General features: G+C 38.3%; 1 protein-coding gene across 1 annotated transcript in view; it reads right to left on the bottom strand.

The window, feature by feature from the left end:
- The window catches only part of ARHGAP8 (Rho GTPase activating protein 8), a 57,133-nt gene that overhangs the window by 24,117 nt on the left and 5,820 nt on the right, over positions 1–27,196 (bottom strand). The window contains exons 3-7 of the mRNA XM_035888536.1: positions 18,619–18,706; positions 15,755–15,886; positions 12,631–12,717; positions 8,695–8,793; positions 7,452–7,562 (exon numbers count right to left, since the gene is read on the bottom strand). Of these exons, the coding sequence (XP_035744429.1) occupies positions 7,452–7,562; positions 8,695–8,793; positions 12,631–12,717; positions 15,755–15,886; positions 18,619–18,706 (517 nt within the window). The remainder of the gene's footprint in view (positions 1–7,451; positions 7,563–8,694; positions 8,794–12,630; positions 12,718–15,754; positions 15,887–18,618; positions 18,707–27,196) is intronic.

The following is a 27,196-nucleotide window of genomic DNA, read 5'->3' as shown; positions in this document are numbered from 1 at the left end:
GTGAGCGCTCCACTTCTCTGTCAAATTCGGTTGACATGAGCCCATAGCTCTTCTGTGAACCTACCTAAAAATCAATCCATTCAACAATTTTTTCCTGCTCTTTTTCAACAAAGTATCCATACCAGAATCTGAAGTGTATAAAATTCAGTACTGCTCTATGTGTGGGTTACTACTACTTTGTGGACACTGCTGTATCCATATCTAACAGGAACTGTTTAGGAAAAGGGAATTTTCCTTGATGTAAACAGACATAATAATTTTGATAAAAATATATAGGCAAGTTTCAGGAACTGTGTTCATAACATGATAATTTTAGACATTTGACCAAATAAATTCTACAGTGTATGCAACACACTTGCAGAAAGAAAGGCTAACAGCAAGGAACGAGTTTCATTTAGACAACCCTGAAGTATAATCTTTTATACATTAGTAATTCCCATCATTTGCTGCTGCTTGAAAGTATGATCTTTAGATGAAATGATACAACTTCTTGTCCTTACACACTGGCAAGGCACCATTAATTTCAGTATGAAACAGTACTGGACTTGCTGGAATAATTGTTCTCTGCAGTATCATAACAACATGATAATGGCCAGAGGAAAGATTTATGACCCGACTTGTAAGACCAAGTCCAACCTCAATCTTCCTCATTATCACAGACATCTTATGAGAGCTAAACCAGAGGCCGTAAGTGCTTTATGAAAAAACCTCACTGACTAGAGAAGGCCATGGCTTGAAATGCTACCAGGACCAAGTTTATGACTACTCCTCAGAGCAGCATCCTCTTCTTACCCACAGTGACAATCAGGTACCTCCAAAAACCTCTCTTCTAGCAGCAAAACCCTCTCAGCCCCTTTCATGCTATGTATCCCATCAGTCCTAATCTCTCCTGCTCCTTCCAGTTTCAACAATCTTACAGTAGTTTCACGCATGCTGGTGACACCGTAGAGCGGAACGTCAGTGTTAGTGTTACAGCCATGTGGGAGTGGTGCCATGCTCTCAGGCCAGCTCCAAGACCCAGGTTGTTCTCCCCTTCCCCCTGCCTTCCACCTAGACCCTGGAGAAGAAAAATAGGAAGTAACTTTGCTTCAATACCATGAGCTCTCATACCAGCCCCTGCAAAAAGTTGGCCACAGCAAAGGGAACAGGGCCACGCAAACACAGAACACATGAACCTGCTCTGAAAGGCAGCTTCTCTATGTGAATTATTTTCTCTCCCAGCAGATCTGTGTTGTATAACAACCCTGCTGCAACAACATAGAACAAAACAGGCAGTGACTGTGCAGCCCCATTAATATATTAGCCTTGCTAATAAACCACACAAGGAAGGAAGTTCTAGGGGTTCTTTGCACAGCACGCGGAGTTGAAATCCCCAGTGAAATGATATCCCCCAGTAAGGGACTAAACAAGAAAAGAGGCTGGGAGATGAGGTCAGTACCAAGGTCAATGTTTGGAATACCAGCAAGGAAATAATGCAGCAAATCAAGGTAAGAGGAAAAAACCCCCACATTTATTTTAGTTTTTCTAATAGGGGAGTTATAACATGCTCCTTGCATGTCAAATAATTTTGCCTCATCGATTCAGATCAATACCCTAAACATGTAGGGCAACTTCTATTAAAATTAGTCGAAAGCCTAATTCACTTAAATAGGAACATCATCAAGACTTTAATTTGCTTGGAAGCTGTTACATCTTTATTATTGACAATTTAAGCTCATGGAACCCATTCTCAGTCTCTCTGAAGTTGCACTGATTGGTTTTGCTTTCTTACAGCTGCTCACTCCAGAGGCACCAAATAGCAACCCAGCAGCTTTTTATAAATGTTTTCTAATTATTATTGTTACCCATAAATGTGTTTCCCATTTCAGTGTATAAATAGCAAACTGATTATTTACAGCACTTGCTCCTGCTGAGTACTAGTTTATCTGTCAGAGAGGTGAGACAAATAACTGGGCTATAATTTGTAATAATAAAGCCTACATATCATTTTTCTTTTTCTAGGAAAAAAAGATACAGTTTCTGCACTTCTACCATTTTCTACAGGATTCCTGTTTCCCTTGAAGGAAAGTTTTCGTTCCCAGTACAATGAGAGAGGTCCTCAAGATAAATGGTATTTTAAAATAGAGTAGGATATTCACTGAAAGCCACATGCAAAGGATTGTTCTGGTTTTGCGGCACTGGTGAAAGCTGGGATGCATATTTTCATAGCATTTCACAATGTGGGACACAGCGTTCAGTTTACTGGACCTAAGGTGACAGAAAATAATAGGGGCATTACTTCAGCTAATGTAAATCAGACGGGCTCAGAGGTCAATGAAATTACACCTCTATCCTCTCTTTGTGGATCCTGTCAAGTAATCTGCATTTTTCTTGCCTTGTTCAGGATGGCGTGATGAGCAGCTGCGCTTGATGATGGACAGTGCAGACTGACATTGGAGATCAGGCACTACTACGGGCAATTTGAAATGAGAGATCTCTTTTAGTCTTTCTGCTTAAGAGACGAGCATAACAGAGCATTTCAGTGCACAGTATAGTTTTCTGTAACTGATTCACAGATCTGAATCATATTGCAGCAACATGTCAGATTCAAGAGGGATCTATCCTGGTAAACACAGTAGCCAGAGAGAATGAGTACTCCTCGCTATAGGATATATGATTAGTTAATGTAGCACGTTATATACCCAATGACTCATTTCTAGACAGTGGACAGTTATCACGAAAGGCCTTTACACGTTGTCCTGAAGTGTCATTAAGTATTCTTGGCTGATAATCTTTCTCTCTCTCTGCTTTTCCTCTCCTTTTCATTTTTTCCCTGCTGAGACATGCTGAGATTTGGTTTAGAATGCATTCTTCCTCCCTGGTCATGCATGCACAGCATGCACAAGCAGAAAGATTATGACCAAAAGGAAAGCACCCTGAAATGTTTATGGTAACAATTCAACAAGCAAAAGCTGTACAGTCATGGCAATTCCGTGCATTTTCTCTGTCCCCTCTCCCAATAGATAGAAATAGATAGAAAACCATGGCAATAGATAGAAAACCAAAACATTTCCACTCTTCCCACAGAAGATACGTAATTTTAGATATTAAAACCAATCAGAGAAAACAGAACAATGTCAATAGCTAGTCAAGGTCAACTCTGTGCCCTGTGCTGGAGCTCAGCTGTAGCCTTCCTTGATTGCAGAGGCAATCGGGTGCAGCAACAGGGGTTTATAGGAGCTTGCTGAACGTACAGCAGAGGACGATGATGCTGCTTGGCCCATATAGTCAATTATTAGTTCCTTTACTATGCTGCAGATTTAGGAAGCTTCATTTGTGCATTTTAACTGTACTTATTTGATCAACATAAGCAGAGGGTCCCCCAAATTTTTCCTCACCTTTTTAAACGTAGAATCTTTACTATTGGCTTTTAGAATAAAAATCCCATTTTTCACCCTGATATGCAGTGCAAACCAGCAAGGATATATTCTGAATACCTAAGTCCTGATGCTCTACATTTTGTGTGTGAAGGTGGCATTGCTGAAAGAACAGAAAAATAGTCTTGCTATATCTACACAATACAGGAACATTCTTTGAAATGTCTGGATTTAGAAAAGCGATAGCTACTGGTGAGTAACAGAAAGTAATTTCCACAGTACCCTCCTCTGTCAGTCTCTGATCACTACAAGCTGGGACATTATACCCGAGGAAGTATCGCCGTACGCTTGCCCTGTTCTAACACTGTTCCCTGCTAACATCTCCTATTGCCCTCTATTGGAGACATGACGTGAGGCTTGATAAAACTTTAAACTAGCTCATTACAGTTGTTACTCTCCTCACTCTATCTGCACATAAGAAGCTTGGATTAGCAAATTAGAGAAGGACATAATAAACATTAAACATGCAAACTATTCCACCCGCTCTGTGCTACGCATTCCTAAGTTCCTGTCAAACCTGAGCATGTATTCCCATTAAATTATAACTGAAAAATTAAGTGTGGACAAAACCTCCTCAGGAGGACTGTTCTGTCCGATATCCCCATGAAGATGAACATTAGTTCCAGTTGTGTTATTTTATATTGTCAAGAAAATCACATATTTCTTAACATGAGTTCAAACCTTTAAAGGTGCAATTTGGCAATCGAGCAATCCAGGGTGGGGATCAGAAATGCTATGGGAAGACTGTAATTCAGTAAACGGGGCAAATCTGCTCTGTACATGTAGGCATAAAGAATTAAATAGAGAGACAGCTCATTTTTTTTGGTCCCCCCACTTTATTCTAAAGACATCCTATAAGCCAGCTTTGGATGATTTAACTGCCCTTACTAAGCTCATTTATTCTTGTTTGAATGAATGTGGTTTTAGTGGAAACTTCAGGACAACTTGGTACTAGATTCAAGCGATAGCTGCGAAGACCAAATTGTTGAGTCCTCGTAGGAGCTCACAATGAGGAAGTTTTTCCATTTCACATCCGTGCCTAACATAAAGTACACATCTAAATCCCAGACAAGTAAAGGTAAATAAAGCTAGGTAGACGCTAAAGATGAAGTCAGCTTGGTGTGTTTGTTTTTTCCTCCCAACAAAGAGTTGAGGGTGACACTGAGGGGTTAAAGACATCAAATGCAGCAATTTTAAGTTCAGATTTTGGATCATGAGTTGATAGGGTTAACGTAAGACAGAAAATTTTTTAACTAACCTGATAATAAGCCCTTCAGCTCGCTCATAAATTAAACCCACTTCAGTATAGACTACATTTCAAAGAATTATATTCTGAGCTCTCACAGACCTTCCATGATTTTTAAATGCCTGGACGCCTTATGTCATTTTGAAAATCCGACTCCACAAAACTAAAAATGTCTTTGTGAGTTAACAGATTCCTCCAAGACGAGGCACTGGCTCCAGACAGTCATTTATCAGTGTCTAGATGGAAACTTCTTTCAGCTTTGTTTTGCTGTCCTAACAAAACAGGTTTTCATCCACCACCACCCATTGGACAGAAGTGAGGTATTTTGAACCAAGATTTAGTCACTTTTTGCTCTTCTAGGTTTTATTTCTAGCTCTGGAAAGGAAATGTATTAACCAATGTAAATTGAGAAAAGAGTTAAATGAGGAAGTGTTACTAGATGCAGCATAGCGCTACTTTTAGGGAGGCACATTCAAAAGGGTATGGCTTTACCACCTTCCACAGCCAGAAGTCATTGGGATACCATTATCAAACATCCTATCAAAATCAGGCCACCTAGGAGGGCTTTGGATAAATCCCATTCACCAACATTTTACTGACTGAATAAAAATCATCATCACAGAAGTACTGAATCTGACAAAACCTCAGGCCTACAGGCCTTACTGTTTCTTTTCTTAAACTAAAGAAAAAGACTCCACAGCGAAACAGTCCTTTAATGACAGTAGCTTTCTCTCAGCAGCATCTCTGACAATACAATTTTTACTAACTGTAATGAAATACACAGCACACATATTCCCATAAACCTATACAAAATAAAATCAGGGTCTCCCTGTAGCTGTCTTCAGAAAAATGGAAGAGCCTCACCCAGGAGACAACTTCAAACTTGCTTCTCTGCTAGAAGGTGGGAGGTCACTGCCATTTTGCCATTACAGTCTACAGAGATCATAAAAGGAGGGGGAATTAGCAAAAGCAATTAATTAATCAAGACTGTTGATTTTTTTTTTTGTTCAGATTTTAGAAGCTCTCCACACATATAAATCCCTCTCCTCTGGTAACTAACTTTACCTTTTTTTTTTTTTACCTCACAAACACAGTCTAAATTAAGTCCTCTATTTATCATTTAGAGGTCATAGGGGATTCGTTTATTTTTGATTTTTATGCAGTGATGCAGCACCATCTATTCTGCAAGAGGGAATTTGGACAAGAATGGGCAAATGGAATGAATATCCCCATGTACGTCCATTTCAGACACCCAAGGGCCATGAACTGCACCCACACACAGAGGGCATCCATTCGTCAGTGACTCCATCGCCAGCGCTGGAACTCTCTGGGTCAAAAGTGATTAGTAATGCCTCGCTCGGTGTTTTTCCACCCACAGATCTTCCACAGAAAAGCTCTTTATAAGTAGCCACCCTTTTTATACTTGGGAAAGCTAAGGCATGCAGCAAGGACATGGTTTGCTGCTGGTAACGCAGCTGGAGAGCGGGAGAGCCAGGAAAGGCGGCCACCACACCCTCACCACGTGCAGCCCAGTGAAAGACACTGTTTACTGTTCAAGCACAGTCAGAGAAATAAAATGTGACTAGCAGATGGTAAAAGCGGCACACAACATGCTGTTTGATCACATAACCCCATGAGAAGTTCAGGCTGGGCTGGAGGCAAGCGACACTGTGCCCTGATGCCTGCAAACAGTCCTGGTTTACTACTGCAGCAGCGGCATATAACATTGTCCTCCTTAATGATGCAGTGGAGCCCACCTAAAAGATATGCTTTGAATTAGGGAAGTGAGTTAGCCGTGTTTCAAGTGTTAAGGGTGAACTCTAAAGAGGTATCATAAAAGTTAATGTCATGGTAGCTCTTACACAATAGATATTGATTGTTCTAATTTCAGGCCTTCCAGAGAGAACTAATGCTTAATATTTAACCAGAAGAAAATTATATTTTATTCCTCATTTACAGCTGAATCATTAGAACCAGAAAAGTAGACTAGGGGTGGGAGGAGATTCAACAAATTCCATGTATCAGACAGCCTAAATTGCCTTTGCTGAATGTGAACAATATTCTTCAGCTGTTTTTGAGGATGCCATAGAAAAACAGTTTTCCATAGCGCTCTGACAGAAATGACTGCGGGTAGGAAGCTAGAAGGTTTTGTGGGTTTTTTTGTTGTTTTTTACCAAAATTGAATCTTGTAAGTACTATTGCCATCCCATTCCTTGCGTAAAGTAAATCATTTTTTATACCACATACAGTGCTGTAATCTATGTAAACAGCTGTCAGGGCATTTCTGGAAGAGAGTGATTTTATTCATTTCATAAAACTCTGATCAGAACAATATGTGAGTAACAAAACAACAATATATAAAGGCTCAAGCATCCATTTTAGCTTTATGTAGCCATTTTGGAGCCTAAAGCTTTGTTTTGGCTTTGCTATCCACCATCTAAATATCTCCAAAACACTTTCATACTGCCAGCATCCATCAGCAACAGATTAGCTTGGGGCTCTGTCATATATGGGCAAATTTCTGTCCACTGGGAGAAAAGTCGTGCAGTCATGCTAGCACTACCACAAAGACATTGTAAACATGAAGACCAGGCCAGTGACTGGGAGTGTGAGACCTGTCCTGAATTCATAAAACTTACTGTCTAGCTTCATAGTTTTGCGGCTTTCAAAGAGAATGAGAAACTACACATAAAATAAACAAAATATCTGCAGTTCTGTCCAGTGAATCTGCACATTACAGAAGGCTGCAGGGTACAGAAATATCATATTTTAGAAATCTCATGGCTTACTATTGCAGGCTGACTCCAAATTGCTGGGTAGGTAGAGGTGGCCGTGGTGGAGGAACCTTAACCACAGGTGGCAGTTTTCCCTTCTGTTTCCTCCGAAGATTTTCATCATGTCTGCAAAAATCAAGAAATCATTGAGTTCCTGTGCACCGTGGCTGACAAACTATATATATGAATAGTTTCCACTATTGCTTATGATGTTGATTTCCTGACAATGTATATGCTGCAGGTCTTACAGAACTTTAATTTAATTTAAGCATTAGGGAAATTTTTAAGTAGTATTTGTTGTAGAATACTTAAGCAAGACATAGAAGAGCTCTTTTGCTTCAGCCAATGGAGTATAGTAATAAATGTGTCCAAAAAATAGGAACGCACTATAATTTAACAGCAAAATTCAAACCTATTTGCTACTCAAAATACAACTCCCCTTTCTTTGGCAACCATGCAATCCAATTTATAACCTTAGAGCTGTAAGGTATTTTCTGCTATTCCATATTTACACAAAAGGTGTGTAAAAACCCACCAGGCATCAATAACAGTCATAATCAAAGCTTCCAGTTACTTTCATTCAGCAGTGACATAAAATCACTTCCTGTCAGTACATCAAAGCATTTCCATGTACAGCGCTGTGTCGAAAAGACTGTTATTGACACTAATACTGGCACTTGACAACTCCAGCCCTATGCATTTCTTTTTCTTCTCCTCTCCCACCCCCTCTCCAATACTCCTCCCTAACACACATACACACACGATATAAAAGTAATGGATCCACTAACAATAGACGTATCCATAAAGTTTAAAATCAATCAACACTTTGCTGACTGGGAATGCTCTTAGCAAAAGAAAGTCACTTAATCTGTTACAATATGCAAGCAAAGAGGTCAGGATTACATTTTTGCTCACGAACATTACGTGATACTCATAAGCAGTAATGACATATGGATTGGTTTTGCTAACACTTATAGAGAACCTGCAATTATACTAAGAAAATGTTCCACAACTGAGATGGAGATGTTCCAAATCTGTAGAAAACTATATAGTGTTCTCTTCTCTAAACACCTGATGTGCTTCAGCATGTCTTTGATGGCAATGCAGCTTTCAGAATTAAATCCAACCAAGCACAAATAGGTAAATTAGACTTTTAATCATTGAAGAGACAGGATTATATTCTGCTTGGAATACAGTGAAAAGGATGTAACTCTACCTGAGAAAATGTGAGACAAGGTATTTTAAACTTGCCACGTACCGGATGACTTCTTGAGGGATATTTAGCTGGTCATATTTGAGATGCTCTCTCAGGTCACTTAAATAGTTCAAGTAGGTTATCTTTTTCCCAAACTTATGGCTAAAAAAAAAAAAAAAAAAAAAAAAAAAATCACAAAGAAGTACAAAAATCAGCATGGGAGGAACGTTTATGAAGGGTTTAGTTTCTATTACAAAAATGTAAGTGCTGATGCAACTCAAAATTAGACTGTAATTGAAGCAGCAGGAGACATAAGATGTATTTCATTTCGTATGATCAAACATATACAGTGCATGCCTGAGAGTCTGATTTGAATAAAAATAACTGACTGCCATCTGAATGTTTTGTGATTTGCATAGATATGAAAAACACTGCTTTAAAAGCCGCTGAAAAACAGCTTTCACACAGCATTAGAAAGCTCACTAAAAGAACTGTTAACTTGGGAGAAAATGTTACACAGCCAACAGAACAACATGTTTGTGTTATTTAGGTATTCCTCCCTGCCAAAAGACAAAATAATGGGGCTGTAGACACAAACTATAAAGTAGTAAGTGACAAGCAAGATTTTCAAAGCGTGGATAGTGTATCCCTTGAAGTGCTGGGCCATCAGCTTTATCTTGAAAAGGGCTGGATAGCTTCTAGGAAACATCCTGAATAATAAGGTTTTTCAATGAGTTGCACAAAACAGATTTCCAAATTTGAGGCAGCAAGCATCACTAGTTAGGTCTTGAGTTTCAGCCAGAATATATTACTTACAGGCTGAGGTGTTCAACCAAGGTTCAGCGACACATTTATACACATGGCCTGAAATAATTTTGTTATTTTTCCACCACACAAAATACCTGTCCTGTAATGAAATGTCAAGCAAAATAATAGGTGTTTATCTAAAAAAAGTGTATTTTGCTGCAACTTACTTTGATAGTAAAATTGGAGAAAAATCCTCTCACATTAATGAGTTTATGCCTGGATTGTCAAATACACATACACACACTCCCTCTAGTGGGAGATGGTACAAATAAAAGTCACTTCAGCATTTTAGAAGCTTTTAACTGAAATGAGCTAAATTTTGCTAACAGGCAAGCAATTTTGGGACACTGAAGGATATCAGTCTACAAGTGTACAACTTCAGAGCTCTTCAGTGCATCTTTTATTCAAAACACCCTGTGATTTCAACATCTTACCTAAGCCATAGGCTAGCACAGAATTCTCGGTAGCTAATCACCTCTGGTAATGCAGGACGTGTTACAGAACATGTAATTTGTAAGGCATAAGTTGTGGGCAATTAGGAGTTATTGCTCTTCCTTAAAAATGCCACATCACCTAAATATGTATCATTGTGGTAACAGGTGGGTGGCTTCTGTTAGCTCACACAAAGAAATGTGCTCTTCTTACAGTTTTTTTACAGTTTGGAAAAAATATATGTGACCTAACACATTACTTTCTTGCTCGTCTCTTTTGGGACTGGAAAGGAGATAAATCAACTTCTGGAGCTTGAAAAATGTCAAGTATTTACACTTTCTTAAATACTTTCAAATACAAGTATGCTAAATTACTTATTACTTTTGTTCTTCACTCTAATAATTCTGTCATTTGTCCAGTTCTTAGCAAACACATTGTTCATACAAAAGTACTTAGGCCATGTACTAACAGGTACCAAATAATAGACCTCTGAATAAAGACACGTTTCTTGATAATGAAATTTAGTTTACATTTGCAATTTCTATTGGAAATGCTATCTAAAAATTAGTCTGGGCTATAATTCAGCAAAGCTAGGAAACAGAAAGTCCAGAGGATTTCTCTCCCTTCTTTTTGTGAACTTTGGTTTAACATTGACACTTCAATAAATGCATGACCTGCTGAGATAAGATTACTCTAAACTGGGAGGAAAAAGTGAACAAGTTTTAAATTGTACTATTCTAGTAAATTAACAATGTTAGTAAGTTTTAATATTCAATGAGAGTACAATTTAGGCAAATTGTACATGGGCACTTTCACACTTCAGTTTAAAAATTATACTCTTATGTTTTCCTTTACTTGACAAACCCAAATCTTTACTTGAGTCAACCCAAGCCACATGCATGTGAGCGTTCAGTAATTAAACCATTTTAAGTACTAAAAAGGGTTTTTTCCTAGCTTCCGCTAATTCCTGCCTTCTGGCTTGTGGACCTTTTCAGAGTTTACTCATTCTTTCAATTATTTTGTCAGTGCGACTGTACAAATATCTTGTTTCTGTTGGTCATATACTTTAACAAAAGAGAATAGAGTGTTGCTACATTAGACTCAAATCAAGTATCCAGGTACACACTGGTAAAAGTCAAGCTCAAACAATAACAATCCTGATGAAAGCAGGGTGTTCAGAAGGTCAAGATGATGATGCATCTAAGATGACAAGCCCTGATTTGAATTTTCTGTGCTAGATATGAATGCTTAAGCTTATCAGGATCACCTATTTTCACATCTGAAATAAACAAGGATTTAATTGCCAGTGTGTCATATTGTTCAAGGAAAAAAGTATTCATCTTATTTAGACAGAGATAGTAAGATCCAGGGAAAATGAGTATTTGGAACAGGTACCTGTAAACTTTTCTTGTGTAAGAATTAGCAGCCAATTATTAGTCTAAGTCAATTAGCACAGCTGTTGTCCAGCTGTGGCTCCACTGAGTGCATTAACATGCACAGACCGAAAACTGTCATCATCTCAGAACTGCTTGCCTGGAGCTATTCCCAAGGACCTCTCAGCTGCCTCTGAGAAAGAAGTTGGTTTCATCTGCATGTTGTAATGTACATAGAGAGTTTTTCTGGTTTTATTGTTGTGGTTTTTTTTTTCCTAGAAAGCTCTCCATACCCATCCTACAGCAAATCAGAAACAAACAAACAAACAAACAAACAAAAAATCCTTCCCCATTCCTGAAGTATTATCAGCTACTGGACCTCCTGCTTCTGTCACACTTTTCTCACCATTGGTCTACGTCCTGGATCTCTGGCATTTATTTTACTGCCAGTTAAAATAAAGATCTTGCTTCTTGCTTCAAGAACAGCATATTCTGGAAGGATTTTTAGTGGTAATTACATTTTTATTTTCACATGCTTCTTACATGTTCTGATCTCTCTAGAAGTTAAACTTCCCCTTTCCAATTAATTAGCTTTCTACCAGTCAGAACTGAATCAACTGCAAGTTACTGTAATGGACATTTTTAGTTGGTTCATTATGGCTTCTCAAGATAAGCTGGTTTTGTCCTTCAGCCCTGAGGACATTCATAATATAATCTGCAAAATGTTAGAATTACTTTGAAAGTGACAGAAGTTCAGGACTAGAAACTATGAAAGCCCAACCATCCTAGCCCTTAACAATATCTGCCCATTGTTGCTGGTTCCTTGTAGATGGCATCAATTTTTACCATGCAAAAGAAAAAAAATGCACCAGCAAAATACATCCACCTTCACCATTATACCCTCCATCTTAAATTCTTACAGGTGCTTCAGGGCCTATCCATTAACTTTGAACACAGAAGTAGTATCATTCCTATTCATCTCAGCACTTGAGATCAGACTGAAGGTTAACCATTTATTATCTGCTTTACTGTACCACCTAGTAACTCCAGTCACGGACCCAGTTCTATTGTGCTAAGTGCTGTCAAAGAGGACAAAGAAGTCATTCATGGTCCACAGAATAACTATGTTTTAAAGTGATATTTACTTTAACATACCAGTAAAACTACTATTAATTGAGACTCCCTTTTCTTAGGAAAAAAAAAGAACTCTACCCTATTATTCACACCCAAGCTTAAGCTCACCTTACTCATTAGTTCAAGACAGTTTAAATGGCTATTGTGCTGTTATCTGACATATTTTACCTCAAGCCTTTTTAAAAGCAAGTTATTAGAGAACAAACCGTCCTTAAACTAAACGGGAAGATGTGTTGAATAAACTGCCAAGTACCTTATAAGAGGTTTAAAGATATTCCACAGAATTTTTATGAAGTTGGTTGGATGTACAACATAGAGTGCTTTAAGGTTTTTCTTATACCTAGGAAAAGAAAATGAAATTGTTAGAAGACTTTTGAATATCACAGATCGTAGAACTGAATAGCTACGACTGAATGGGAGGTATTATTAGAGGAACATTACACAGCATTCTTTCAAGTACTTTCAAAAGACCTAATTCAGAAGAAACTGAATATAAAATGAAAAAAACCCCAATTTTAAAAAATGGTCAGTTTTGATGATACAATAGTAGGCCAAGATAACACTGTTATGTTCCTAACCAATGTCTGCTGTCTCATAGGTTTAATAACAGGGGGACAGAAGGGAAATCAGGCAACTCAAAAAAAAAAAAAAAGAGAACAAAGAGTCTATTAAAAAATTCGGTGGTATAAAAAAATTACTTTCCTTCATCTCCCTTTATTTTCTGCTTACAGGATTTTCATGTTGGAGAAAACTTCTAAATTTTCAGATGTAAAATTTACATCTAATCTTTTATTTTTACCACTACTTTTGTCTTGTTTTGCTAGTAATTACTAAAGGTGAAGCCAACTGCCCGCTGTTTTATATTGGATGGTCCCCTTTGTATGAAACAAAAACCTTTCTCCATTATAGCATTACTTGATTCTACCGTGTCATATCATGATACCTAAACAATAGATTCTAGTAGGCTGAAACTGAAATGGAAACCAGGCTGCACAAAAAGACTCTGCTCTTATTCAGTGTTATTGCAAAAAGAAATTGAGAAACTCATAATGAAATATCCTGCTTTTATATATAAATTGTTGGTTATCACTTTGCCAAGTTTGCTTCCCAGTAGGAAGTGCCCCTCCCAAGCGTTCAGCATTCATTTTTAGCAAAACAATGATCATGGAAAAAAATGATCACCAACTCCTAAGAAAAACCTCTTTGTAACAGACTATAGTAAGAAGGGATAAAGGGACCAACTCAGCAAATACAACAGTTTTTCCTTTTGAGTTTTAATTGGGCCCATACAACTCTGAATGAAAAGCCACTGTTTTCCCAAAGCCACTATCAATACACAAGCAAACAACTATCCCCCTGCAATTGGCACCTCTGTGGATAAGAACCCCAGATCAACAATAAAAACTAACAAGCTAAACACCTGGGTTGCTTTACTGAAGTTTCGATGTTTTGTACCTTGAAGCAACGGGCACAAGCCGTTGCTTCTGTGGAAGTTTACGTACTTCACAGTTTCCTAGATTACAATTAAATGCCCACAAGACTTTACTAAGCCTCTGCTGTAAACCTTCAAGGTAAGAGCTATTCTTTTGAAACTGTTCCTGTCGAACATTTACTTTCATGACACTAGCTAATTACTATTGTAGCTCGTACTCTCCTTTGTTCTCTTTCCTTTGAGCCCCAAACCACACACACAAAGGAAGTCTGAAAGGTGCAATTTTTTTTTTCCTCTGGCTAGTACAGTGGAACATACATGTTGGGCTGTGAATATTGCTTTGAACTTCTCAATGACAGTATGCTAAGAAGTCCCAACTGTGAACATGATGGGTGCACATTTGCCTGGTTTTGCTCAACTACCCGGGCTTCTCTGTTCCTCTTTGGTTCTCCTGCTTTCTGGGTCAGGGTGGGGGAATGGAGAAAACAGATTTCTGGCATAAATGACAGTGGCTTTGTGCACTTGAGATGTACGCACGTCAGGAGGCAACAAAATTGAAGAAGCTATTGCCCTCATACTGCCTCTCTCCATACAGCAACTGTAAATTTGGCTTGGGATTCTCCTAGAAGGAAAACAGCATGGTAGGGCAGGCTTCTGACTCTGTATTTATTTTCGGGAATTGTCAGTGCACAGCAGAAAACAGTATTGTAGCCTAAATCTCTCACCAAGGACAAAATATAAGATATCCTTTACCTTTCTTCTATCTAACCCAATCCCAGAAAAAACAGATAAATTGTACTAACCATATTCAGAAACCCAAAAAGCTTTCTCAGGCTGCTGCTGAGCCCAGAGCAGTATCTCATGAAAGCAGTTAGAGGCTTCAGATGACAGCTTCCCACTGCCGCTGTGAGGGCTGCTATGCACCACCTCATCTTCTTGCTTAGTGGGTTTTAGAGTTTCAGGAGGTTATTGGGTGAGATTCAAAACAGTCTGAGCTCTGGCACTACACCACCAAAAGGTGTTGTGCACATCTCGGCTTCAGCAGGGTGAAAGCAGGGTGTGCAGTCCTGTGAAATGCTCAGGCATTTATACGCCAGTCTAGTCTAGACACACCCAATAATCTTTTTCATGGCATCGTTGATGAGATTTGCTTCTTGTTCCAGCTCCAAAATTGAAAAAATCCAGCATATATGATCCAGTCCCCAAAAATGCACATGCATATACTCTCTCACCATCAGGAAAGAGCTATTTGTGTACATTTTTGCTTTTAGTCATGTTGCCTTCTTGAGGACAATTTACAAACAAGTAGGTCAAGGAACAACTTGCAAACAAGACTGACTGACTTCAACAGGAACTTTCAGCTCCCCTGGTAAGTGTGCATTTTCAGAGAATAAACATCAGAACTTTAGTTTCCACTATTAAAATGCTATTTATCTAGGAGCTTTGGCCTCAACTGCACCCTAACCAATTAAAACATGAAGCCACGAGCCAGAGCTGTTGTTACTCCAAAGGTCAGGCATATACAAGCACAGCAGTCCCTTTGAGGCTTTACATTAACAACCAACAAATGCTGCAAGGGTTGTGCAATATGGACTGCTAAAACCAAATCTTTCCTTTTTTATATACAACCTAGCCTTGGGATGATGAAAGGTTCAAACACAAATGTGAGATAATCGATAATGATAACTAATAAGGTGTCACAGAGAAGGCAACGGCTCTTGGTTTTGTTCCCAAAGCTTTGTATAACTTTGGACAATTGCAGCACTTAGGCCATTCCTTAGTACTGCACAGAAGACACCAGAGAACCAACAGCACCAATATCATTACAATGGCAAAATGAACTCAGTTAGCTGCAGGCGGATCAGGAAAGATCCACTTCCTTCATGGAAGTTAGTTACAGACATTACATAACCCAAAGAGTAAACCAAATATTTTGGAGACATACTTCCTGTCAAATTCTTTGTAGGCTGTTTGTAACCATTTCAGAGATGGTTTATTCAGACTCTTCAGGCCATAGTGAAAGTAGACAACTGTATAATCATTCTCTACATACTGGTCCAGAGTATACTTTAAGTACCTGAGGAGAAAGATAACATTTTAGTTTTAAGACAGTTTAATGGATGAGATTTTAAAAGCAGTAACTGAGAAAGAAAACATGCTGGTTTTGCACAGAACGCTAGTGACTGCAAATTCACATTTGCTTCAATGTCTTACAAGTTCATCTTGCTCTAGTGACAGTGTTGCCAATAATTCCACATCACTGCAAAGCCTGAAATTTGAAAGAACACATTTAGTTACAAAAACTATGGTGCTCACAAATCACTAAAAAATGAAGGCAATATGGAACTCCATTTTCCAAGAAATTTTTTAAAAGATGCATTTTAACTGACAGCAACTTCTATTTTGCTTTCTTCTGGTCTTTGTAAGTTCCTCCATTTTAGCCAAGCACACAATGTCATTTTGACTTTTCACAATAATAAAGAATAAATCTTTTCAGGGTTTTCCTCTGAATTTAAAACTTTTAAAATTCTTGAAAAATCCATTAGCCCTAATTACAGCTTGTTACTGTAAACTGTTTTCTTGAATATATCTGCCTTTCCCTTGTTTGTATTGTGGGAACTGTGTTCATAGATCATTTCCCTTAAAACTAAAGAACTATACTACTTGTCCCACCTTGAAATAACACTGCATGTTTTATAAGCAGATTTCTGTGTGTTCATTCTTTTATGGTATAGTTTAAGATGCTTTCCTCTTCCCTTTCTCCTACAGCCGAGAACACTGTAAGGCCTATTACACAGCTCAATGATTCAAATAAAGCAATGAAGGAAGAGTACAATCTGGTCTCATCTCTTGCTGTGTCAGACTTCAACTTTCTCATGTCATTCTCCATGTTCTCTTATTATTCTGCGACAGAGCCCCAGGTATTGCTCTTAATTGTATGTAAGCGATCTTCATTCAATAAAATAGATAGTTCCATATGCATTTATTAGGCTGTGGCTATCTGCAGGTATCAAGGCCACTTTGACTATCTATCTTTGCATGAAAAAGCACATAACTTCACGGTTACACTGCACGCCCACAGTCTCACTTATCTGCTTATTCCCTCAGCATACGGGAAATCTTAAGACTGCAAATAGCATGGGACAAGGACTGCCACAGCAATTAACAGAATGCCGTTTTCATCCCTGACTTAAGCAGTAAAGGTATTTTAATAGAAGTAGTAGTAACAATAATTCAAGACTTTTTTAAAAAGAGTTTGAAATGAAAATATATCTGAATAGATATTCTTACATACAGAGTGCCTTGTGTTTTATTTTACAGCATGTAAGTTCCTTAGCACATTGCATCCAGAAAGCCTGTACTAATTGAGAGAGTTTTGTGGGCATAAAATAACCAGTGTTTTTGTACAGTCAATTACCTGTTCCAAGGCTGTAACAGAACTGTAGGGACATTACAAAAGCTTTACCAAAGCAATCTTTAAGTGATTTCATCACAAAACACCTGCCAATCTGGGCCTACTCTGCAGTTTTTCCTCAAAACTCAACATCTGGGTCTAACTACTCAAAAGCAGATCGCTTGATAGTTATATTGCTTCACATTCACACGCCTGCCTTCAGTTCCCTCTTAGCGCAGTCCTTCCAAGGGAATTTGATATGGGCTCAGATACAGGAAAACATGTAAGTGTTCACGTCCAGAAGAGTCTGAGGGATGGAAATCCTAGTTTCATCAAGGCACCTCCTCGCAAAACGGAGGAAGTGTTCTTAGATGTGGTAGCAACATGGTTTGTCACACTCCTTTCTTTGGCATTTCCTATTAATCAGTGCAGGTAGCTCCTCTAGGTGAGGAGCTGACTGGTGAGGCTCTTCCTCTTAGACACTAACACTCCCTCTATGCTACTTAGGAAGCTTTGTCTTAAGGCTGTGGAAATACCCTAGCTGTGAAGAGCATACAAATGAAGCAACATGGTCTCAAAACACATCTCTTAAATAGCCTGCCTTCTAATCCCTCTCTGTTTCTGAAAAGTTGAGATAACAGCACTTAGGTACTTTCCAAAGGTGGTGGGTACTGATGATTGAAAGGTGCTCAAACATTTTGGCAATGGAGGCTGTACAAGAACTCCAAATAGGTTTAAAATGCTTAATAAGGACAGGACTCCCTTGGGAGAACAGATCTCCTTGTAGTGACAAGCTACAAGGCAGAAACATGTCCTGGTACCTTGCTGCAGCAAGTTTATAAGGAAGAATGTTGTGATTTTACATATTCACAACCTCTTTAAACACAAAACCCCAAACATTGTGAAGTGAGATACATATATAAATGTTAAGCGTGATACACTGTACGTAATGCAGATCTTTTATAAAAGAGGAAAACTACTAAGATGTAAATAACTAGACAATACTTTTACTGAGTGATCTATGAGATGAAGTACAGCAAATTAAGGCAAACATTGCTATTAGTGAGAACATATGTGGGGAGCACTAAAATACTAGAATTTCTCTTTCATTGGTTCTAGTAATAAATTCAATTTTTTAGATACTATCAGAATTCATTAATAAAATCAAGATGACAAGTTAATTTCAGTACACAGTGAATTGCTTCTTCTAGTCAAGATTCCAGGTGAAGTAACTGGCAGTTTCATCCATATCTCATTCACTTAATATTAACACTAGTAGGTCTTACACCTTTTCTTCATTTCACTCCCTGCCTCCTGCTTCTCCTCCCTGAAAGCTCATTCACCTGGAAACAAGCTAATAGAAGTTCACATATAAAATGTAAAGTAGTCCATGCAAGAGATTGAGAGAAACTTACTCCAGCAATCTGGTGTGATTGAGCTGATGGGAGGGGGGCATACGGCAGCAACTGAAGGTAATCACCTTCCTTCCAGAATTGTCATCACCTGGTGAACAAAAGAGTTAGTAAAGACAACACTCTTTTACTTATGCAGTGGGACTTCAGCGATGTGAAGGAATGGCTTGTACCTTCTGATACTTGGGGCTACCTCTGTATCTCCCATTGTTACTCAAAACATACTGCGAAACTTCACTATCAAATCACAAGTTGCCTACGGAAAGCAATTTGGCTGCAGTGAAATGAAGCAGCTGCTGGGTAAATGAGGAAGCTCAGCTAAGACAGGCGTATTCAAAGGTGGTTAGTAGTGCTCAGCTCCTGATAGGGAACATTTAAGTCCTGCAGCATTCAGTTATGGAAGAAAACAGGCCTACTTTCCCTAGTAGTCTTGGAAGTGGCATGTTTTCAAATTCTTCATGCCTTATTTCTGGAATTTATAAGAATACTGTTATGCCTACAAGCACTTTGGGCATTTGCTTTGTCATACACTTAAGTCAGCATTTTTTAACCATCTTATGCTTTCTCAGACACACTTTTCCAAAAGCACTGCTACATTCAGATCCCATTTAAAACACAACAAGCAGGGCATACGCCTATGCTCTTCATAACCTGAAGATCTCTAAGTGTCCGTCCCTTAGTCCCTCTGGAAAAGCATATATTGCTGCACTCAAGTTCATTCACTCTTTGGCTCATGTCCGTCTTCACCCACACTGCCTGTATAGACAAGGTTTGAGTCCATGCCATGCCCAGCCCACAACCACGTTCCACTATCTGGAAAGCCAGGCACAGATGTTAAGTCATGATCATCCTGAAGGTAACTTGGCACTGAAAACTGATGTGTTAAGATTTTAACTTATATCTACGTGAAAGATACCATTCCTTTTAAAGCAATACAGAAACATCCCAGAAAATGTTTAGACTGAATTCATATTTGAGACATTACTCGTCTAATTTCAATGTTCAAACTAAATTATATTTAATTCTTGCTTCTATTGCCACTAAAACTTCAACGTTTGGCTTTGATAGCGGCAGTACAATAAAGTTAAGAATTGGGATTTTTTTAGATATTCTTTATAATTCTGTTGTTCCCCTTTTACCCCTAACTAAGTAGCTGTAATGAAAAAATAAATAAAAAAAAGAAGTAAAATGAGGGAAGTTAAATCTGTAATGGGGTCACTTAATGAATAAATAAAATCTTATGAGCATTTCTATGAAAACTGGGTAGAACAGCTTCAGACCACTTCTTAAGCTCTTCTGATTTGTATTGCTGATGTTGGCTCAAATTGCTTGATCTGAACAAACAGAACACTCCCCAGCTTCACAAACACACATTTTCCATGAAAACCCACCACTGACAGTAATATACTTTCCTTCATTCAACTCATCTGACAGATCCCACACTAAGAAAAAAAATCCTGTATTTGTTTTGTCCAGTGCCTTCCTAGTTGTGCTCAACAGTACTTACAGAGGTCATGATGGGCCAGCATCTATTTAAACCCATTCCATTTTAGGCGCAGAAGGAGAAGAGGCGAGATTAATTCTTAATTTTCATGTATGCACATGGACTGGGAGACATCTTCTGCATTATCAGTTCCAAGCCTGTGTTATCACCAGGAACTGTACCACACAATCCTTCCATCGATTTGTTGAGCTATATCTTAAAAACCAGCTAGGTTTTTTGGTTTCTTGCTCCTCCTGCTCACTGCTTTGACAACTAGCAACCTGCTTTCTCAATTCCAGTCTAAAAGTCAGCAAATTTCTACAAATTTGTTCATGTGACAATGAAATCACTCAGCTGAAGCAGTGCTTCTCCTTCAGTACTAGTTACCATCCTGAAGGACAATAATCATATCCCCTCTCACCTTGTATTTTACTGCTTGTAAACAAGTTAGATCTTTTATCTCTTCCCTGACCTAGCTATTCTCTACCCTGCTCCAGTCTGAATGTATCTTCCCTAAACACAGGTGACAAGAGTTAGATAATCAATTGCAGACAAACATCACATACAGAACTTAAAAGATTACCTAATAATATCAACATAATTTTCTTTACTGATAACCAAGATGAAGTATTAATTTAGTTTGACAGCTATAGCTGGATTATCTCTGATGGCCATCCCACTCCTATTTCACAGAAGATGACTTCTCTCTTTTTTTTTATTTACAAGAACCTTTTGCTATTTGCTTTAACATCTTTTAAAGATCTAACTCAGCTTGAATTTTGGTAATTATCACTTTAGTCCTGTAGTTTTAACTTCCAAAACATAGCTTTCTCTGGTGGCTGGTTCTTTCTTCCTGTTCTCTTTTGGCTGACTGCTTATTTTTATTATCTTTCTCACAGGTGTTTTTTCATCCCACAAGGCTGGTGGCCCTTCCCACATAACAAATAAATTCTGACTCCTGAATTAAATAAGGTGCTTGAGCACCACTAAAGGAAGAATATGCACAATAACACAATTATATGTACTCGGGTATCTCTGCATATTGTTCTTAAACAGACCATAATTTATTTCCTGAAGTTGTTTTTAAGTGTCTTATTTGATAGTCCCAGAGTACTTATAAAGGCATTATAACGTGACATGCATTAATATGAATGATGTACTAAAATTAAATTAAAACATTAATAAAAGATTTTCCTCTAAATCATTACTTGTATGTGAAAAAAATTGCTGTTACATTGCATTGTAGAATATTTTATTTGTGAAAGACAATCACTTTTATGAGCAAAATAAATCTAAGAAAGGTTTCCAGTTAAATTACTAAATGAGTCACTAATTGTTACTGTTGGTCACATTAGACTGCTTGAATTAAAAGTCAGAAAAAAATAACCAGCTTTATAAAAGACTGCAAACAGATACACTTGAACACAAACAAACATCCCACTCTACTCAGCACTTGTCAGGCCACATGTAGAATACTGTGTACAGTTCTGGTCCCCCCTATACAAAAAAGATGTGGACAGGCTGGAGGGGATCCAGAGAAGGGGCCACCAAGATGATCAAAGGACTGGGAAGCCTGCCATATGAGGAAAGGCTGAGAGAACTGCGTTTGTTCAGTCTAGAGTAAAGGAGGCTTAGAGGGGATCTCATCACCACGTACCAGTACCTAAGGGGTAGCTACAAGGAAGATGGAGACTCCCTTTTTACAAGGAGTCACATGGAGAGGACAAGGGGGAATGGACACAAGTTGCTCTTGGGGAGATTCCAAGTGGACACGAGAGGAAATGTTTCACAGTGAGAACAGTCAACCATTGGAATAATCTCCCCAGGGAAGTGGTTGACTCCACCACATTGGACACTTTTAAGACTCAGCTGGACAGGGTGCTGGGCCATCTTGTCTAGACTGTGCTCTTACCTAGAAAGGTTGGACTAGAGGTCCCTTCCAACCTAGGATTCTATGATAATTGCCGAGTTTCAATAATGGGAAAACTGAGGCAAAGAAACTTCCTCAAAATTACCAGCAGAGCAGAGCACCTCATTTTCCCACCCCACACTGCCACACAGGCATCAAGAGCAAACCCGAAAAGGTGACCGAGAACCTCGACTCCATTAAAAACTAAACAAAGCAGTGCCAGCTTCCCATTAGCAATGACAGTTAATGAAAGGAAAGAGGCTGTTCTTTCTTCGTAGGTGTCAATAATGTTTTGAACAACATTAAATTTTAACATGATACACGAAGTGCTGATCAGAAGAGAAGCAGGCTTCCTTTGCCCTCCACCAGAAGGGCTGTGACTGAGCACCCTGGGAAATTCCCATCACATTTGCTAGAGCATTTGCTTCCCAGTCTCATATAGTTTGAATCCCATGACCTTGAGGATAGAGTTTTGACCCAAACATGTGAAAGTACGGTTTGAAGGGTAAAGCGGGAGTGGCAGTTACCTGCACATTCAAAGGAGAGCATAACTGGAAGTATGCTCATTTTAAATCAGCATAGAGTATATTTTTATCCCCAAAAAAACATATTTCCCTACTACATGAACTTAAACAAGTTAGAACTGAAAGATGCCTCATTCTCTACAGGGGACAAAGCAAAAAAGAAGTGCAATTTCAGCTTTGCTCCTTGATGTTTCGCTTTCAGGTCAAAAATGTAGTTTCATATTTACCTACTTTATTCTGCAGTCTCATGTCACCAAACACCTTCACGCTAAAGCTGATAACAACTTCTGCCCTCCCTGGAAAATGTGCTCCTCCCCTTATCTTTCTGCACTGCTTTTAAGGTCCTAATATTCAGGAGGCATTCCCAAAGACTGAGTGCTTTAACTGCTTGGGCACTCACGCTCCTCCAGCCACCTACCTACACCTTTTTAAAAGTCCCTGGCTCGGATTCTGCCCTCATGGACAAAGAGGTCTGACAGACTTCTCTCTCCCATGGGTAGGAGGCTCCTGCCTTTGGATTACTTGCTCTTGTGCAGACGTGTTCCTGGGCAGCCTCAGGATTATCAGCTGTGCTGGCCACGGAGCCACTGCACTTGGTGAGTATAGAGGGGTGTGTAAAGTGTGCTGTCCAGAATGAGATTTCTGCACATTAAAATACAAGCTACCTGCTGGGGTTTGATTTGTCTGGATTTCAGGCAAATAGACATGAATCATATATCACTTTTGATATCAAACTTTGCAGTAGAAACAAAAAGTTACAGTAAGACACAGCATTGGGCAAGTGGGAAAGGGGACTATTCTACTTTTTAATTAAGAATTTGGATGGCACAGCACTTCCTAACTGCTTCTTGCAAGTGAAAAGTTTTTTTCCAATGATACAGCTCATGCCAATTTGCAAATGAGATTTTTTGAATGCTGTAATTTTAGCATGACTTTTTAAGAGCTTTTGTTCTGATGATACTAAACATTACTACTTTGTAAGTGAAAAGTGAAGTACCATTTTACTTCACTGCAGCTTGTCATTATCACATTGCAGCAAAGAAGATCCTAAAGTCAAAAGAAGTTTTGCCATTGAGTTCAATGGGAGTAGAAACAGGGACAAAATCCTGGGGACTTGCCACAACAGTGAAAACACTTGCTCACATATTTGTTTCTTTCATAGAATTTAAGCTAGAGAAAATAAGCCTGAACCTCAATCACACTATGTTAAATGGTGAGACAAACTGTGCTTCCAAGCCTCTTTCAACAACTCAGGGAAATAGGGGGCTGCAAAAAAGCCATCATGAAACCTCTGTGTTTTGCCTAGGCTGAGTACTGGACAGTAAATACACCCACAACTAATCCAATATGGGTATCTGCCCATCCATAATGGCAAACTTCTTAGTTAAGAAATACACAGCCAAGATAACACAGCTGAGTATCAAAGTTAGCGGAGAAGCTTATACCTTTAGCTGTAGAGGTTTGAGCCCTCTTTCTCCTGGCACTGATCACCTTGGCTGATCATATGAAAATATGTGACAATGGACATTAGACAACTTAAAGATTAACTATTAAAATATCCATTGTAATGTTTATCTTTTGGGACAGAGACCAGATCCACCAAGAAAATATGGAGAATGACACCAACTCTAAATTCCAGGAGTCAACTCATTTTGATTTCACAAAGTTCACTTGTTGCTTTCGTTCCTCTGGATTCCACTCATGTCCACCTGTTTATTTAGAAACCAACTTTCTGTGAGAGAATTGCACCTGCGCTGCACCTGGCTAATTCTGGAAAGTGTTAGAATTGCAATTAAAATCAAGTACATGCTCAGGTGTTTTTCTAAATAGGAATGACTATAAGTGAATGTTCAGGAGATTTCCTACATCAGGTACCTTGTTCACGCCCCTCAGAAAGTGAGGATTCCCCATCAAAGATTCCTCCATAAGCAATTTTTCTTCTAAATTTTGTCTTAGAAAAATACTTTGCCATAGCACATTTTTTTTCAGATCAGCTGAAAGCAAAGGGACAGCTTGCTTTTTGATGTAATTAATTATTTACATTTCATCTATGCTCCTCTTAAAATATGCAAAATAAGTTGAAATAAGGATGACTTAAAGCCATTCCTGAAGCTAACCTCTCTAATGTCAGTACAGCTCTATCTGGCTGACTCTCTGGACTAGAACAATGCCCTAGTCTTAAAAGGGGGACTGAAAATCAGAACTGTTATGGTGACACAAAATTAAGTATTTTGATAATTCACAGAAAGCATAAAAGAAAATTTAAGGAAAGCGAAGAAACAGCAGAATAGTCAAACAGAAAGGGAATATAATTTATATTTACTTGGTAAAGGGGAAATAATGCGAGGCTTTTCTTTTTAATAAGGTATATTCGGGTGTAGAATGACTTCTGGTGCATTGTCAGGATACCCAAACCTAAAATTGAGTTCACATTCACAGTTGAATTTGGCACTTTGAGCCATCATTTATTTTAGCAAGCCTGTTGTTCTACTAAACAATGTTTGAAGCAGACCCTTTATATTTTTTCTGATTCAACAAGAAAGCATCTCCATATATTTTGATACATTTAACTCAGTTTTGTCTTTAAAAAAGACACTAACTTATAGTCTGATGTTCAAAGTGAGGAATGAGGTAAATAAGGATTTATTTCCTTTAGCATTCTGAGAAGAAAATAGTTGGAGAAAGAAGCAAGAGGGAAACAGGTGCAGAATTTGGAAAATCCAAGTACAATTCCCACCTAAAGGACTTGAACCCATGTTTCTATCACTCAGGCAAGTTACCTCTTCACTAGGGCAGGAAATACTTTTCATTGATAGCAACCTTTATTTTGGAGCTCTTCTCATAGCAATCGAGAGACAAACACGGCACCCAAATGGTTAGGACATGCTTTGTAAAGTGCAAAGTCCACTTTAAAATCTCCTCTTGTGTTGTAAATAGGTTACAAATCAGAGCCTTCAGCTTCCTTCTTGAAAGGTGCCCATGTCTTAAGTCTCTCCAGTTGATTTGTTGTTTTTTCCAAAAGGGAACTTATGAAATTATGTCAGAGATAATGATTCCAGAAACACCCCTTGGAAATAAAAAAAATGAACAAAGTAAATCTTTTAAGAAAAAAAAAAAATCTTTAAACCGAGTCCTTTCCTGTGGCACTGCAATTTACAGAACACAGATCTGTTCCTGATGGTATTGCAAGAATTAGCAAGGCTGTCACTGACATGGACTGAAAATTATTAGGACTTGTTTCTTTGGCTTATTAGGTAATTCACTACAGTTTCTCCTTACATGTTACAAAAACTAAATTACAACTTTACCTTTCATAGTTTGATATATATAATTCTATTCTAATCCATTTCTAATGCACTGGTTCAAAATCAGAAAGGGGCATGAGATCACCTGGATCTTGCAGAAAAATATGGACAGTCTCTACAAAGACCCAGGCTGGATACCTGAAATCTTTAAATGTAACTAGAGAAGCAATAAAAGGCTAAGAAGGGACATACAGATTTAAAACAATGATGGACTTTGATTCCATCAAAAGTTTTGTCTAACACATAAAAGGATGTCACTGGCAGTTAATGAAAACACAGCCATCAGAGACAGAGTCCTACCAAATAAGCACATATTCAAAAAAGGTACTGCAAAAAGTTGTCAGCAATCATATTATAGAAGCAAACTACAGAAAATAAGGAAGCTCAACACATCATATATGTCCCTTCCTTTTTGCCACCAACAGAACTAATCTTGCGTTTCTTTTTAGGGAATAAATTGAAATTTCTCCTTCAAAATAGAAATAAAAAGAACCAGCACTGCAGGACTGTTCTATTTACATATGCTTAGAGTAGTCAGCTGCAAGTTGGTATTTGTGACACAAAACAATCTGTAATTAATAAAAAAATTATTAAAGCTTACATCTTTTTAAAATGTCCTCTATTCTTATTTAATGAATTGTATTTTCACACTGTATGAATACAACTCAAAAAATCTCCTTTGCACATAGTCAAAGCTATTTCTATGGAAAGCAGGTATAAGTCATTTTAATTTACGAGAAGCAAAGAAGGAATTTTAGATATTTTTTCTTTTAAATAACTGTTGGAAAATAGATCACTGTAAGAGATGGATAAATTACTGCAAATATTTTCATCTAAAGTTTTTCTTTTTCTTCAATCATTTCAAACAATACATCTCATTGTCTTTCAATCACAGAATTAAAACTGAAGGAACAGCTTTCAGAATTGGTTTTAAAAAGCCATTCCAAACACTGAAATGATACTTTGTCTTATTCAATGAGACTAAAACCATTACAAACCAGGTACAAGTAATTTAAAAATTATTTGTTTTAAAAGGGACTGGTCTTTGCCAAGACGGGAAGGAGAGCTGAAGAACTCATCCTTTCTTCAGTTGAATCTAAATCCAGAAACCATTCAAACCTGACTCCACACCAATGAATGCTGGGGATAGGGAAGTCTCATTTTGTGAAGGTGAAGCATGTCTTCGGATCACATTTCACCTTCCCAGTGTTCTACATTCATATGCACACCTCTTCGTTCTCTTACATTCCACCATCAGAGCTGCTTTAGAGGGTGCAGACTGTCCTCTGAAGCATGGCTCCTGGCTCATGCTTCGCATTTAAATTGCCCAATAGACTTGCAAAACTCCATCATATAATTC

This window comes from Egretta garzetta, unplaced genomic scaffold (genome assembly GCF_000687185.1).
Source record: "Egretta garzetta isolate BGI_Z169 unplaced genomic scaffold, ASM68718v1 scaffold81, whole genome shotgun sequence".
In the NCBI taxonomy this organism is placed as follows: domain Eukaryota; kingdom Metazoa; phylum Chordata; class Aves; order Pelecaniformes; family Ardeidae; genus Egretta; species Egretta garzetta.
This window is presented reverse-complemented; position numbering and strand designations above follow the sequence as displayed.